Source organism: Phyllobates terribilis, unplaced genomic scaffold (assembly GCF_046119375.1).
Source record: "Phyllobates terribilis strain yellow unplaced genomic scaffold, ASM4611937v1 Scaffold_4__5_contigs__length_816908805, whole genome shotgun sequence".
Lineage (NCBI taxonomy): Eukaryota > Metazoa > Chordata > Amphibia > Anura > Dendrobatidae > Phyllobates > Phyllobates terribilis.
In genome coordinates, this window is record NW_027362764.1 from 666,572,764 (window position 1) to 666,589,236 (window position 16,473).

The window sequence follows — 16,473 nt, forward strand, 5'->3', positions numbered from 1 at the left end:
AATGAAAAAAAGCTGTTGTTGATGGCTTAATTCCCCATTAGAACAAATGATAGGGCATGTTGAAAGCCAACATGCCTGATCTTTCTTTTTCACTACAGCAGATGTCAAGATACTTCCATACACATTGGCCACTTCAACTGAAGTCAGTGAGTTCGTGCAGCATTTATCTAATGAGTATGATCGCCTTAGTATAGACCATTCTTATACCTTTTCCAATGAATACATTATAATTAAAGTATACACTTACTGCAAACAGATGTCCAACGGTAACAGATAAGCCAATGATGAGAGGAATGGGCACTTTGATATCGCTTCTTTTCTTATCACATGACGCAAATATTGTGAAGACCAATTGAAATGTGATGATTGTTTCCACCAGAAGGGCTTGTCCATGGGAAATGGTATCATGGTCCTGTAATTAGAAAATCATGGTATATACATTGTATTACAAGTATGCTATAGCTATGGTTTATATTTGGCTTAATTTATATGATTTCTATCAGAAACACCAGTTGATATCAGGCTAGACCACAGGATTTTGAACCATTCTCGTTTGCTTATTGTTGAGGCATATTCCATGTTTCATAATGGTTCACGTCCATAAAGATTGGACATGGACTCGTGTGAACATTAGTTTAGGGATTTTATATAACTGGAATTCACAGATATTAAGACCTCTAGTTAAAGGAGACATCTCCAAGTAGTGCAATCAGCCATAATTCTGTGTTCCTACATAGGAATAACTGTGTGGATTAGCGTTCACCCTTGTGAGGCACATAAGCTTTGCCAGTGGGATAAAATTTCCAAAAACTTTTATTTTTGCATAATTAGCTCCATGCCTATAACACCAATAAATAGTTTATACAGCAATTGTGATCATAATGCCAAAGGGGTTCTCCACAAATTTCTTTATGCATCTATGGAATGCAATGGAACAAACACAACTAATCCATCGGAGGAAGATGGCTACTGGAGCTCCAAGATGTAGGGCCCATACAATAAGCATTGCTACAGGAGATATCCATAGATCAGTCATGGTCGCAAATTCGCAATCACCATCTTTCTTTCAGTACTGATGGGATATAGGAATAAGAATGCAATTAACAATATCTGGCGATGTAAATTGTAATCAATTCTCTTTGTGTTGAGCAACAATAAAAAAATATTCATAAAGGAGCAAAAAAAAAACCTTTAAATATAATTACTTAATGAAATTTTAACTGAGTTTTAGAAAACAAAATATTCTGGGATTAAAAAAAAGTATTTTATTACTTTTAGAAACAGCGCCACTTCTGTACATGGCCTGAGGGGTTGTAGTTCAACCTCATTTACGTGCATGAGGTTCTGGGGGAAAACAGATCTTTTCTTAAATTTCATCCCTTTAACTATCTTAGTCTAGAGTTATAAGAGATAGAAATGAGAATAGTAGATAGATAGATAGATAGATATGGATAGATAGATAGATATGGATAGATAGATAGATAATAGATAGATAGATAGATAGATAGATAGATAGATGAATGCATTACTAGGGTTAGATACTCAAATTGATCATACAGTCGTCATTCTATCCCTTAGTTTTCCTTAGTCATCGAAAAGAAAAAATAGATACCATCCTCTGTAATTACAAATTATGTTCAGTGAATTTGAGGGTGATCACAATTACCTTGGTGATTCCAACCGGCCATTTATCTTGTGGTGTAATGAGAGCGATTACTCCAGCACCAGCTATAGCGGCCACACATTGGACAACGATGTACAAAATTCCTTTGGCCACTGATATTTTTCTGGTACATATCATAGCCACTGCCACGGCAGGGTTCAAGAAAGCTTCACATATGTGTCCAAAGCAATGAATCAATATGGCAATGCTGAGTCCAAAGCAGAAAGCAATATGAGTATCACTAGGTCCAGGTTCATTCAACCCTGCTGTTGATCCTAAACTTATGACCAAAAAAAGGAAAACAGCGAGAAATTCTCCAGCCATGGAGGTCCAGAACTGTCTTGTCCATATTCCTTTGAAGGCCGTCATCTTTCAGCCTCGATGCTGAGAAGACACTCGTGTGAGTAAGTGAATAAAATTGTAGGAAGGGGGCTTGGGTTTTGTAGAAGAGCAGTGAAACAGGTTGAACAAGTAGTGACGTGTTGTTGATACGGCCCCTTCCCTTTAGACCAGAAATTTCTTGCAAAGAAATGCCATTTTTTTGTCTATAGCCTTAAGGAATGTACTGCGATCCTTCAAGAGTAGACTTGTGTAAACATGGACGAGATGGGGACGTTCGATCCTAAAGGGGTAAGTATGTCTCACTCTTGGTCCGCACCCAGATCATCTCTCAGACTCTCTAGCATTTTCCTCTATTCAGCGTATTATATCAGTAGGTGTGTAGACATCAAATCCATTAAGACATTCCTGGTGATATAAACTAGGAAAGGCAAACACGTGTTTTAAAAGGTAACACAAGGGAGTGGCTCTAACAAATTACACCTTAATAGGAGGCCAATAATACAGTATGTATATGTTGTAACTAACTCAACCTAGATAAAGAAAATCCAGAGGAATGCCTTAAAAAGCTTAAAGGAGATATCCAGCTTGCAAAAATTATTTAAAAAAATGTTTAGAGTGGTCTCGTATAACAAAAGAATCCTTTCCCACCGTTCCCATCCACTTCTGAAGAATCCTGAGTTTCTGCCGGTCTACACTTCCTGCTCCAACAATGACATCCCTGATCAAGACATTTGACCACTGCAGTCAATCACCGACTGTAGCAGGTTCCCTGCTGTAAACAGTGATTGGCTGCAGCAGTCAGATGGCAGAATAAGGGATGCCATTGCTGAAGCAGGAAGTGGAGAGCAGTGGGAACCCAGAAAGCTTTGAAAGTTGAGCAGCAGGAATCAGTAAAAGACATGTAGTATTTAAGGTATCATGTTTCCCCTATTAAAAATTATACAAATATATTTGACATAAATGGCCTCAGATTTGTGGACTCGATGGCTTCAGGTTTTTATAAGGTCAGAAACTGCTTGGTGACTTCCAATATTTTAATATTTTCCATTAGAGGATACATTATTACCTACACTATATGGAAAAAAGTATTGGGACACCTACACCTTACATCTATAGGAGCTTTTATGATATCCGATTCTAAATCCATAGGCATTAATATAAAGCTGGTCCACACTTTGCATCTTTAGCAACTTCCACTCTTCTAGGTTTTCTACAACATTTTGTAGTGTGCCTATGGGAATTTTTGCTCATTCATCCAGAGGGGAACATTTGGAATCTATTTTAGTTCATCCCATGGGGTTTGCTGAGGTTGAGGTCAGCGCTTTGTGTGGCCAGTCAAATTCTTCCACACCAAACTCCCCCAAGCATGGCTTTATGGGCCTCCTCCACCAAACTTTACAGCTAGCACAATGTAGTCAGATAAGTGTGATTCATCATTACACTGAATATATTTCCACTTCTCTAGAGTCCAGTGGTTACATACTTTACACCAATCCATTCAATAATTGGCATTGTGCTTTGTGGCATAAGGCTTGTCCATGAACACCCATGCTATGAAGCTCCAGACACACAATTTGCGAGTTGATGTTAATACCAGAGGAGGTTAGATACTCTGCAGATCTAGAGTGGTTTGAGCATTGGTGACTTTTAAGCACTATGTGCCTTAGCACTCGATGACTCCAATCTATATCTTTACTCTTCCTCTTCATGGCTGAGATGCTGTGGTTCCTAAATATTTCCCATTTTCAATTTCTTTTTTTTTTACCAAAATGTTCTCTTTCTCTGAAGCCAAAGGTAGCATAAAAGGTTAAATTTTGTCGTTTTAGGACATAGGAAAACTCACTCCACACTCTCATCCATAAATACATCCAGAAATACACAATAATGACACAATAATAAGGCATGAAGTATGCAGCAATAATATCTAATTTTTAATGGGAGGGAAAACTGTGCTGCCTTTGGATTTAGGGAAAGAAGAAAGATCAGTCGAAGATTTGAAATTAGTATTCCTAATCCAGTATCTTAAACTGAGTCTGTCACCCCTAAAATAAAAATTTAAGTAATTAAACAGGTATGCAGGGGACTTAGCCGCGTTAAAAAATATATTCGCAGTATACTTTTCACTGTTGTAACTAGATTGAAAACTCTTTATACAGTGGCGTAACTAGAGTCCCATGGGCTCTGATGCAAAATTTGGATCTGGGCCCCCACATCCATGTTGCTTAGATATAAGAGCCTTTGAAGAATTCTAGATTCTATAAAGACATACAAGTAATAGTGTCTCCATCATGGCACCTTCCTGTAATAATGTCCCCCGTCCTGGCCTCTTTCTATAATATTGTCCCCCATACTGGCCCCCATCCTGTAATAACGTCTCTCATACTAAGCCCCTTCCTACTATAATAAACCCTGTCCTGGGCCTCTTCCTGTTATAATGTCCCCCATCTTGGCACAATGTACTCCCTCATGGGCCCCTTCTTTGTATAATGTCGCTCATCCTGAGCCCCTTCCAGTGATAATACCCTCGATCCTAGGCCCCTTGCTGGTATAATATTCCCTGTCCTGGGCCCCTTCCCATAATCACTTCCCCCCATTCTGGCCCTGTCCTGTAACAATGTCCCCCATCCTAGTATAATGTCCCCCTTCATGGGCCCCATCCTGGTATAATGTCTCCATCCTATAATAATGTTCACCATCCTGGGCCCCTTCCTGGTACTATGACCCCCATCCTGGTCCACGCTCTATTATAATGACCTCCATTCTGGGTCCCTTCCTGGTATAATGACTCCCATCCGGAACCCCATTCTGGTACAAAAAACCCCCATCCTGGGCCCCTTCCTTGTATAATGACCCCCATCCTGGACACCTTCCTAGTATAATGACCTTCCATCCTGGGCTCCTTCCTGGTATAATGACCTCCTCCTGGACTCTATTCTGGCATATTTATGCCCATCCTGGGCCCCTTCCTTGTGTATTGATCACCATCCTGGAATAATTACCCCCATCCTGAACCCCATTCTGGTATAATGACCCCCATTCTGGACACCTTCCTTGTATAATGATCCATTCTGGTATAATGACCCCCATCCTCAACCCTGTTCTGGTATAATGATCCCCATCCTGGGCCCCTTTCTTGTATAATTACCTCCATCCTCATATAATGATTCCCATCTTGAACCGCATTCTGGTATAATGACCCCCATCCTAGACCCCTTCCTTGTATAATGACCCCATTCTGGTATAATTACCCCCATCCTGAACCTCATTCTGGTATAATGACCCCCATCCTGAACCCCATTCTAGTATAATGACCCCCATCCTAGAACCCTTCCTTGGATAATGACCCCATTCTGGTATAATGACCCCCATCCTGAACCCCATTCTGGTATAATGACCCCCATCCTGGGCCCCTTCCTTGTATAATGTTTGTTCTGCTTTCCAAAACATAAAAAAAATGAACAATTCTTCTTACCTTCCTCCGCTCCCACGACGTGCGGTGTCCTCTTCTATAGCTAGCAACTGTCTTCAACGTAACAATACGGGCAAAGCATGATGTCACTGCCAGTCAGCTGCAATACAGGCCTGGCAAAGCATCACAAAGGAGGAAACCCAGCGTTTGGTGACATCCGTGGCCTCCAGACTTCAAGCAGTCATTGCCTGCAAATGATTCTCTACAAATTATTAAAAATTAACAAGTTATTTATGGTAAAGTTAATTTGTCCAATCACTTTTGAGCCCCTGAATTGAGGAGGCTTTGTAGAAAAATGGTTGCAATTCCTAAACGTTTCACAGGATATTTTTGTTCAACCCCTTTAATTAAACCTGAAAGTCTACACTTCAATTGCATCTTAGTAGTTTCATTTTAAATAAAAAATAGTGGCATGCAGAGGCAAATCACAAAGATTCAGTCACTGTCCAAATATTTCTGACCTAACTGTATGTATCTAGTCCAAGGCCATCCCTAGCGGCATCTTCATACTCCCCTCATTTAGTCTGATAGAGCTCTTCTCTGTGAGAGACATGTATTCGGGAGAGCCTTGCGAATCAAAGGGATCTGGGCGAGGAGAAGCCACTGGGGATCTGCCATGGACTAGTTATCTTAGGCACAAAGTCCCTGGTCAATTTTTCAAAGCACGTTTTCACTGAAATTATGCGGAGTAAAATATGCATAGTTGCAATAGTCATAGTTAGATGAGATTTCTGTAGATTTATAATGAAGCCTTGATTTTGCTACATTTGCATTGGGAGGCCCAGATGATTCAACAGAAGATCTACTGATAGAGCTCCGAGGAACCAGTCATCTAGGTGATATGGAAATGTGTGCTCCTAGCAAAGATCTGGTTTTCACAGATGAAAGGAAATGTATTTTGAATAAAAGTTACAATAAAAAGGTATAGATTAACATAAGAGATAAAAGAAATACATGCACTGAGACCTAATACCATAGGGATAGTGGTCTGCCTTGTTCCCAAGTGGGTGCAGTATTTAAGTCAAAATTCTGGTGCTCAGTCATGAGACCTTTCCATATACCCAAACCAAAATAATTTGCACATTATGAACTGTCAGGTTTGCACAAACATTTTCCAGTTTTCAAGGATCATTTTTATGCCGAAAAGATCACATACTGTTCTTATATTGATGACCACATGAACATTCGTCCTTATGTTAATGACGTGAAGCCTGTCATAATTCATTGTTTTCAAAACATTTTCACATTTGATCAGAGAAAAGAGATATTGATCATTTTATTTATCAGCTCCCTACTTTTATTTATACAAAAACATTTTATCAATCACAAATCAATCATTATTAATAGCTGCTTTTACAAGCTGGAAATGCACTGTTTGCAAAATCAAGATAAAAGCAAGAATTTCAGCAACTGGTTGGAGAATGAACCAAAGATCTTGCTTAACCAAGCTCCTATGGACCCCATCTCCTACCGCATGTCCCATTCACCCATTATAGGTGTGAACACTTGGAGCTATTTTACCTTCTTGAGATGTCCCACCACAAGGTCAGAGCTATTAGAGATGTTAAGTATAGCATTAATCCCACACCAATGGACACCCACCACCCTGCGCTGCAGGTTAAAAAAATTATCTGCTAACCTATTCTGTAAAATTACTCTATATACAGGTGCCTACTGAAATGTATGTTCAGTAAATGCACTCAATACTTGTTTGTGGCTCCTCTTGCATCAATTACTGCATCAATGCGGCGTGGCATGGAGGCGATCAGCCTGTGACACTGCTGAGGTGTTATGGAAGCCCAGGTTGCTTTGATAGCAGCCTTCAGCTCGTCTGCATTGTTGGGTCTGGTGTCTCTCATCTTCCTCTTGACAATACCCCATAGATTCTTCATGGGGTTAAGGTCAGGCGAGTTTGCTGGCCAATCAAGCACAGTGATACTGTTGTTTTTAAACCCGGTATTGGTACTTTTGGCAGTATGGACAGGGGCCAAGTCCTGCTGGAGAATGAAATTTCCTTCTTCAAAAAGCTTGTCGGCAGAGGGAAGCATGAAGTGCTCTAAAATTTCCTGGTAGATGGCTGCGCTGACTTTGGACTTGATAAAACACAGTGGACCTACATCAGCAGATGACATGGCTCCCCAAACCATAACTGATTGAGTTCTAGTGTGAAGTTTCCACAATCAGCTTGGATTGTGGCCTCTCCACTCTTCCTCCAGACTCTGGGACCTTGATTTCCAAATGAAATGCAAACTTTACTTTCATCTGAAAACAACACCTTGGACCACTGAGCAACAGTCCAGGTATTTTTCTCCTTGGCCCAGGTAAGATGCTTCTGGCGTTGTCTATTGGTCATGAGTGGGTTGACACAAGGAATGTGACACTTGTAGCCCATGTCCTGGATACGTCTGTGTGTGGTGGCTCTTGAAGCAATGACTCCAGCAGCAGTCCACTCCTTGTGAATGTCCCCCAAATTTTTGAATGGCCTTTTCTTAACAATTCTTTCAAGGCTGCGCTTATCCCGGTTGCTTGTGCACCTTTTTCTACCACACTTTTTCCTTCCACTCAACTTTCCATTAATATGCTTGGATACAGCACTCTGTGAATAGCCAGCTTCTTTAGCAATGACCTTTTGTGACGTACCCTCCTTGTGGAGTGTGTCAATGACTGCCTTCTGGACATCTGTCAAGTCAGCAGTCTTCCCCATGATTGTGGAGCCTACTGAAACAGACTACGGGACCTTTTTAAATACTTTGGAAGCCTTTGCAGGTGTTTCTTGTTAATTATTCTAATTTACTGAGATAATGACTTTTGTGTTTTCATTGGCTGCAAGCAATAATCATCAACGTTAACAGAAATAAACTCTTGAAACAGATCACTCTGTTTGTAATGACTCTATATAATATAGGAGTTTCACTTTTTGTATTGAAGAACTGAAATATATTAACTTTTTGATGATATTCTAATTTAGTGAGAAGCACTTGTATCTGTGCTTCTCTACCCCACACAGATGCAATTACCTATACAATTAACAGGCAACCATTTTTAGGTTCTGTCCACAAAGGAAATACAGATTTTAAAGGGAATCTGTCATCAGTTTTGTCATATAACAACTAAAACTATCACCTTATTCAATGGAGAAGTAAAAAGAGCGGCACTTCCACAGGTAAAATAAAAGTACTATTTTATTTCTTTATATCATAAAACCCGACTTACAAAGATAAAAAACTGATGTGTTTCCAGGGTCCTAGATGCCCTTAATCATAGCGTCCTAGATGCCCTGCTATGGTTAAGGGCGTCTAGGATGCCGGAGACTCGTCAGTTTTTTTTATCTTTGTATGTTGGGTTTTATGGTATAAAGAAATAAAATAGTGCTTTTATTTTACCTGTGGAAGTTCCGCTCTTTTCACTTTTCCATTGTTACTGAGCTACACCAGCTGGAGTCATGGCACCCACTGGTTCTCCTCCCATGGACTTCCAACCTATAAAGTGTGGTAAGCTCTGATTCTCTTTTCTATATGACCTAATTCAGCGCCTGTGTTGCACTCCATAAATGCTTATATAACCCCCTGACTCTCCCTGTATATCCGCCCCAAAAACCTTTTAAAGCTCTCCCGTGTTGTATGGAAATAGGGTCTGTCTGGTCCAATGGGCATGGTTTTGGGCCTCTCCATCCCTCCCGGCGGCTGCTGCTCGCCATCCTCCTTCCTTAATTGACGTGGATGACACCTCGCGTCATTCAGTGTCGGGCGAAATCTTGCGCCTGCGCACCAAAATCGTGGCTCGCACCTGCGCACTGTGCTTTGCCCTACTGCACGCGCATGCACACATGTTTTCGGCTGTGTCAGGGGGTTATATAAGCATTTATGGAGTGCTGAATAAGGTGATAGTTTTAGTTGTTATATGACAAAACTGGTGACAGGTTCCCTTTAAGGCAGTAGCAGTTATTAAGTTATGTAATGAGGTAGAAAAACAGCTGCTTTCTGCAAGAATAAATCAATTCTGCGGTTATAGGGTGAGAGGGACTCTGCTAGGCTGCCAGGTTACTTTCTGATCAGCGGTGTGTGCATAAGATATATCGATATTCCGAATGACTTGATAAAGAACACGCGCTGAATTTCTGCCAAAGTGAAGAAAACAGTGTGTCACCTAAATTCTACTAGACCTGATTACAGTGCAACATCTATCATGACATTAATCCATCTACAATTACTTTAACACCTGAGGTTAGAACACAACTCAAAAGCAAAATCAGCTGTATGTAGTAAGCGGCATATCTTTAAATCACCACTAATTTAAGTTCCCTGCTCCTAGTCTTGTACTCACCAGCCATCGTCTTCTGTTCTCGGCGCCGCTCCGGCCGGTCTTCTGCAGGTTGTGACCTGCTGGATTGCTCCAGTGTTTTCTGGGCGAGCTGGAAGCCAGAGTACAATGTAAGTCTATGACAAGCAGAACGAGGCGCATAGACTTACACTAAGAGCTTGTGATAGTTAACTCCAACTTCTGGTGAGTCAGAAGTTGCCGTTACAAGATGGTGGATCAGGACCAGAGCGACGCTGGGAAGAGCTGATGATGGCAGCTGGTGAAAAGAATACTAGGGGCAGAGAACTTACATTAGTTGCACCACTCCAGAAAGAAAAACAAATGCTGGAATGGTGCTTTAAACTAGTATCTTTAACTCTATCAAGATCTAGTGACATTTCTGTTAAAAGAAAAGTTTTATCATCCAGAGAGATAAGAGAATTTGACTTGGCTAGCGAATAGTGAATTTTCATCCTTATATCCCTTTTCTACGATGGCTTCTATGATGGTTTATCTTTGTTCTTTTCTTTTTGTGCTGCCCAACCAGGTTCTCTACTTTTTTTGTAAAGAGATCCCCAGTGAATGATTAACATGTTGCAATCAATAACCTTATTTACCCAGTCTGTGTACTGGATGTGATCTACTTTATTGATAATGTTGATTTTATTGTGGAACAAAACTTTTCAATAAAAACAATATATTAAAAAGTACAAATTCACCAATCAACAGTACTTCATGATGGCTTTAAAATACCAGAAAAATGAATAAATCCTACAAAGAAAGCATGCATATAGTCAAATAATGTAGACAATTAAGATGGGGTGCAGAGTGTACTTTAATGAGAAAAAAAACTTTTTAGAATTTACCAAATGGCTGCAATGAAAAAAAGAGTGACAAATTTAAAGGGGTCTAAATACTTTCCGTACCCACTGTATCAATCTTTATTAGTAATTATATAAAAAAGGTATAAAAATAGCAAAAACACTTCAAAGATGATAATAAAAACAGCTGGAGGAGACAATAAAATCATGATTTGTGAAAATAATATCTAAAAAAGACACACGATCAGGAAATTTGCTATGAAGGTTAGGTGAACGTTTATTCACAAAATGGAATCAAAGATTAAAGATTCAATACAAAAATAGGTAAATAATTGATAAGGTAAAAATAAAAAGAGTGCAAGGGGTATTCAGAATTAATGAATGATAATAAATATAAGAGGTAATTATAACCAATGCATTAACAAAAAAACAAAGTATAAAGGATGTTGAATGATGATAAACCAGTTAATTTGATCAAATATCATAATTTCTTGGTGTCAAATGAAAGTCAAGAGGAATACATGGAATTATCCTGAATTCATAAGTGCTAATAAATATAATAAATTATTATAAATATTTAATTCAGAATTGCTCATAATCACCTGTTCTTGCCAGAATGGTGCCGGCCCCAAAGCGTGTTTCAGCGCGAGCCTTCACCAACGGGAGGCAACTTATAAAGTCCACCTGGGCCAAAGAAAGTATACCGATATATGTGTAGCCATTGAAGGTAAATGCTGGCTCACATTGACGCATGTCACCGGGGCCATCCGGATATCACGCATCCCGCACCACATCTAATATATATAATTGTCTTATCCCGTCTGTCTGTTTGTCTGTCTGTCCAGGATTGGTCAGGCCGCGGCCAATCAGCAACGCGGGATTTCAGAAAAAGATGGCGGCCGTTAGCGGCTCACCCTCACACGCTCACCCGCACACGCTCACCCTCACCCGCTCACCCTCACACGCTCACCCTCACACGCTCACCCTCACCCGCTCACCCTCACACGCTCACCCTCACCCGCTCACCCTCACACGCTCACCCTCACCCGCTCACCCTCACACGCTCACCCTCACACCCTCAGACGCTCACCCTCAGACGCTCACCCTCAGATGCTCACCCTCACGCTCTGACGGACGCTCATGCTCTGACGCTCACGCTCTGACGCTCGGATGCTCACGCTCGGACGCTCACGCTCTGACGCTCACGCTCTGATTCTGACGCTCACGCTCTGACGCTCATGCTCACACGCTCTGACGCTCACGCTATGATGCTCACGCTCTGACGCTCACGCTCGGACGCTCACGCTCTGACACTCACACTCTGACGCTCACGCTCTGATGCTCACACTCTGACGCTCACGCTCGGACGCTTATGCTCACACTCTGACGCTGACGCTCTGACGCTCACGCTCGGACGCTCACGCTCATGCTCTGACGCTCGGGCGCTCACGCTCGGACGCTCATGCTCTGACGCTCACGCTCTGACGCTCACGCTCTGATGCTCATGCTCGGACGCTCACGCTCGGACGCTCAATCTCGGACGCTCATGCGCACGCTCTGACGCTCACGCTCGGACGCTCACGCTCGGACGCTTGGGCGCTCACACTCTGACGCTAACGCTCACGCTTGGACTCGGACGCTCACGCTCTGACGCTCACGCTCGGACGCTCACGCTCGGACGCTCACGCTCTGACGCTCATGCTCGGATGCTCATGCTCACGCTCTGACGCTCACGCTCTGACGCTCACGCCCGGATGCTCACGCTCTGATGCTCACGCTCACGCTCTGACACTCACGCTCACGCTCGGACGCTCACACTCTGACGCTCACGCTCGGACGCTCACACTCAGATGCTCACGCTCTGACGCTCACGCTCACGCTCTGACGCTCATGCTCTGACGCTCATGCTCACGCTCACGCTCTGACGCTCACGCTCGGACGCTCACGCTTGGATGCTCACGCTTGGATGCTCATGCTCACGCTCGGACGCTCACGCTTGGATGCTCACGCTTGGATGCTCACGCTCGGACGCTCACGCTCGGACGCTCACGCTCACGCTCATGCTCAGATGGTCACGCTCACGCTCTGACGCTCATGCTCACGCTCTGACGCTCATGCTCAGGCTCTGACGCTCACGCTCGGACGCTCACGCTCACGCTCTGACGCTCACGCTCACGCTCGGACGCTCACGCTCACGCTCGGACACTCAGGCTCGGACGCTCACGCTCTGACGCTCATGCTCTGACACTCACGCTCGGACGCTCACACTCACACTCAGACGCTCACGCTCATGCTCAGACGCTCACTCTCTGACGCTCACGCTCTGACTCTCATGCTCGGACGCTCACACTCACACTAAGACGCTCACGCTCATGCTCAGATGGTCACGCTCACGCTCTGACGCTCACGCTCTGACGCTCATGCTCAGGCTCTGACGCTCACGCTCTGACACTCACGCTCACGCTCTGACACTCACGCTCTGACACTCACGCTCTGACGCTCACGCTCGGACGCTCACGCTCGGACGCTTACGCTCTGACGCTCACGCTCGGACGCTTACGCTCTGACGCTCACGCTCGGACGCTTACGCTGTGACGCTCACACTCACGCTCTGACGCTCACGCTCTGACGCTCACGCTCAGGCTCTGACGCTTACGCTCTGACGCTCACGCTCGGACGCTCACGCTCTGACGCTCACGCTCGGACGCTCACGCTCACGCTCTGACACTCACGCTCGGACGCTCACGCTCTGACGCTCATGCTCGGACGCTCACGCTCTGACGCTCACGCTCGGACGCTCACGCTCTGACGCTCACGCTCACGCTCGGACGCTCAGGCTCGGACGCTCACGCTCACGCTCTGATGCTCAGGCTCGGACGCTCACGCTCGGACGCTCACGCTCACGCTCTAACACTCACGCTTGGACGCTCACGCTCTGATGCTCATGCTCGGACGCTCACGCTCACACTCTGACACTCACGCTCGGACGCTCACGCTCGGACGCTCACGCTCTGACGCTCATGCTCAGACGCTCACGCTCGGACGCTTACGCTCGGACGCTCACGCTCTGACACTCACGCTCGCGCTCTGACACTCACGCTCACGCTCGCGCTCGGACGCTCACGCTCTGACGCTCACTCTCGGACGCTCACGCTCTGATGCTCACGCTCACGCTCTGACGCTCACGCTCGGATGCTCACGCTCGGATGCTCACGCTCAGACGCTCACGCTCAGACGCTCACGCTCGGACGCTCACGCTCGGACGCTCACGCTCTGACGCTCATGCTCAGGCTCTGATGCTCACGCTCACGCTCTGACGCTCACGCTCGGACACTCACGCTCGGACACTCACACTCTGACGTTCACGCTCTGACGCTCACGCTCGGACGCTCACGCTCTGATGCTCATGCTCACGCTCTGACGCTCACGCTCTGGCTCTGACGCTCTGGCTCTGACGCTCACGCTCGGACGCTCACGCTCGGACACTCACGCTCTGACGCTCACATTCTCACGCTCCCACGCTCACCCTCACACGCTCCCATGCTCACCCTCACACGCTCCCACGCTCACCCTCACACGCTCCCACACTCACCCTCACCCTCACATACTCACCCACTCACCCTGTGCTAGCCGGTCATCTCCCGGCTGTTCGCAGCAGAAGTTCCCCGACCGGCAGCCTCGCTCCCCGGTCCTCCAAAATTCATTAGGGGCCCCGGGGGGATACATTGGGGGTTTAATTTAAAGTAGTGCACAACCCATTTAAACACTGCTTCGCTGATTAGTCGCGCCAGGTCGGCCGCATACATATTCTAGAATACCCGATGTGTTAGAATCGGGCCACCATCTAGTCATCTTAGATGCAGCTCGGATACATGTGAATGGGCTTCCAGACGCAAGTGAGAAAACATGAACCAGAGCAGATCAAATGATTAGGACCAAGGCAGCAACTGCAGTTGGAATAAAACAAAATATAATAAGTTAGAATAAAAATAAACATTTTGGTCTTATTGGAACAGATGGAAATAACTATGGCCGAAAACCAACTATTGTAAATTTATTATTAAAATAGGGAAAAACTTAAGAGTCTTACTGATTCCCAGTGGTTGTATGGTTTTGAGGGTGCAAATCCACCTGCTTTCCTATTGTTAACATTGTTAACATGTTCTCTGACTTTCACCTTAATCCCTTTTGCTCCCTTCTTCCCAGAGCCATAACTTTTTTATTTTTTCAGTCAATATGGCCATGTGGGACTTGTTTTTTGTGGGACAAGTTGTACTTTTGAACGATACCATTGGTTTTACCATATTGTGTACTGGAAAATGGGAAAAAAATCCAAGTGCAGTGAAATTACAAAAAAGCAATTCCACAGTTGTTTTTTGTTTTTTGACCATGTTCACTAAATGCTAAAACTAGACTGCCATTCTTGTTCTCCATGTCATTATGAGTATGTAGATACAAACATGTATAAGTTATTTTTTATTTAAGAGGGGAAAAAAAAGTCCAAAGTTTATAAGAAAAAAAAATGGCTCCATTTTCTGAGACCTGTAGCGTCTCCATTTTTCGGGATCTGGGGCTGTTTGAGAGCTTATTTTTTACGTGCCAAGCTGACATTTTTATTGATACCATTTTGAGATAGATATGACGTTTTGATCATTATTGCATTTTTTTGCAATGTTGCGGCGACCAAAAAACGTAATTCTGCCATTGTGATTTTTTTTCTTGTTACGCCGTTTATCGATCGGATTAATTATTTTTATATATTGATAGATCGGGTGATTCTGAAAGCAGCGATACCCAATATGTGTATATTTGATTTTTTTATTGTTTTACTTTGAATTAAGCAAAACTTTTATATTTTTTAATATCATTTTTAAATGCTACAATAGTTTCCATGGGAGATTAGAAGCTGCGATCATCAGTTCTCAGTTCTCCTGTGTGTAGCAGAAATGCTCACTTGCTATGAGCGCCGACCATTCGCTCATAGCGAATCCTCCCACAGCTGTTAGGGGCACATGACAGCTGATCAGATAAGCTGTCATGTCCCCAGAACGGTGTGGGCTCATAGGCAGAGCCTGCGCCAAAGGGAGAGACACATGTACGGCGCATGTTAAATTCTCTTGTGGTAAGGTCCATATAAATTTCAGGACATGGACAAGTCACATATTATACAACTGGACAAATGGAGCATGTAATGGCATATGTGGTAGTACCTATGGAATCATTGAAATGCATTGTTTGCTCTATATTAAGGCAATCACCCCCATTGGGCACCCGGAGTACCAAACAAGAATTTTAAGTTGGAAGGTTGGTAGTGACAAAAAACTAAACAACCCTTAAGAATTCATCCGCATCAATCAGTGATACTGTGGCAAGGAGATAAATATTATTCTATTGTCGGATCAGCCTAAAGAATTGCCAGAATTTTTGAATACTTTTCACCAGATTGATTGTGTGTGGTCTAATGGCTGGATGTAAAAGTTGCTGACGATTAGAATCTTTCACCCTGGAGTGCACCTGTTTGATAGTTTTAAGTATGTAGCCAAGCACAAGGAAGCGACATCTCAGCTCTGTAGCTTGATATTCGAAATCCATGTCAATGGAGCAGATGCTTCTCATACAAAGAAATCATTCAGTAGTTATAGATGTAATCATCTGAGTAGGATGTAAAGAGGTAGCATGCAGAAATTAATTGAATAGGTCTTCTTCCCAAATTCATCAATTTGAAACACGTTGAATGCGTCATGCCTGATAATGACATCGATGAAAATAAATTTCATGGCGTCACACTTAAATATGAATATTTTGGCCATTATAATCCAATGTTTCAGTAAAGGACTGGAGTTCAATTTTCGATCCCTGCCAGATTAGAAAAATGTTGT

The 16,473-nt window shown here is 43.6% G+C and overlaps 1 protein-coding gene across 1 annotated transcript in view; it reads right to left on the reverse strand.

The window, feature by feature from the left end:
• The window catches only part of LOC141264483 (aquaporin-4-like), a 38,627-nt gene extending 36,430 nt beyond the window's left edge, over nt 1-2,197 (reverse strand). The window contains exons 1-2 of the mRNA XM_073676763.1: nt 1,667-2,197; nt 248-412 (exon numbers count right to left, since the gene is read on the reverse strand). Of these exons, the coding sequence (XP_073532864.1) occupies nt 248-412; nt 1,667-2,032 (531 nt within the window). The 5' untranslated portion in view covers nt 2,033-2,197. The remainder of the gene's footprint in view (nt 1-247; nt 413-1,666) is intronic.
• Nucleotides 2,198-16,473: the final 14,276 nt, after the last annotated feature.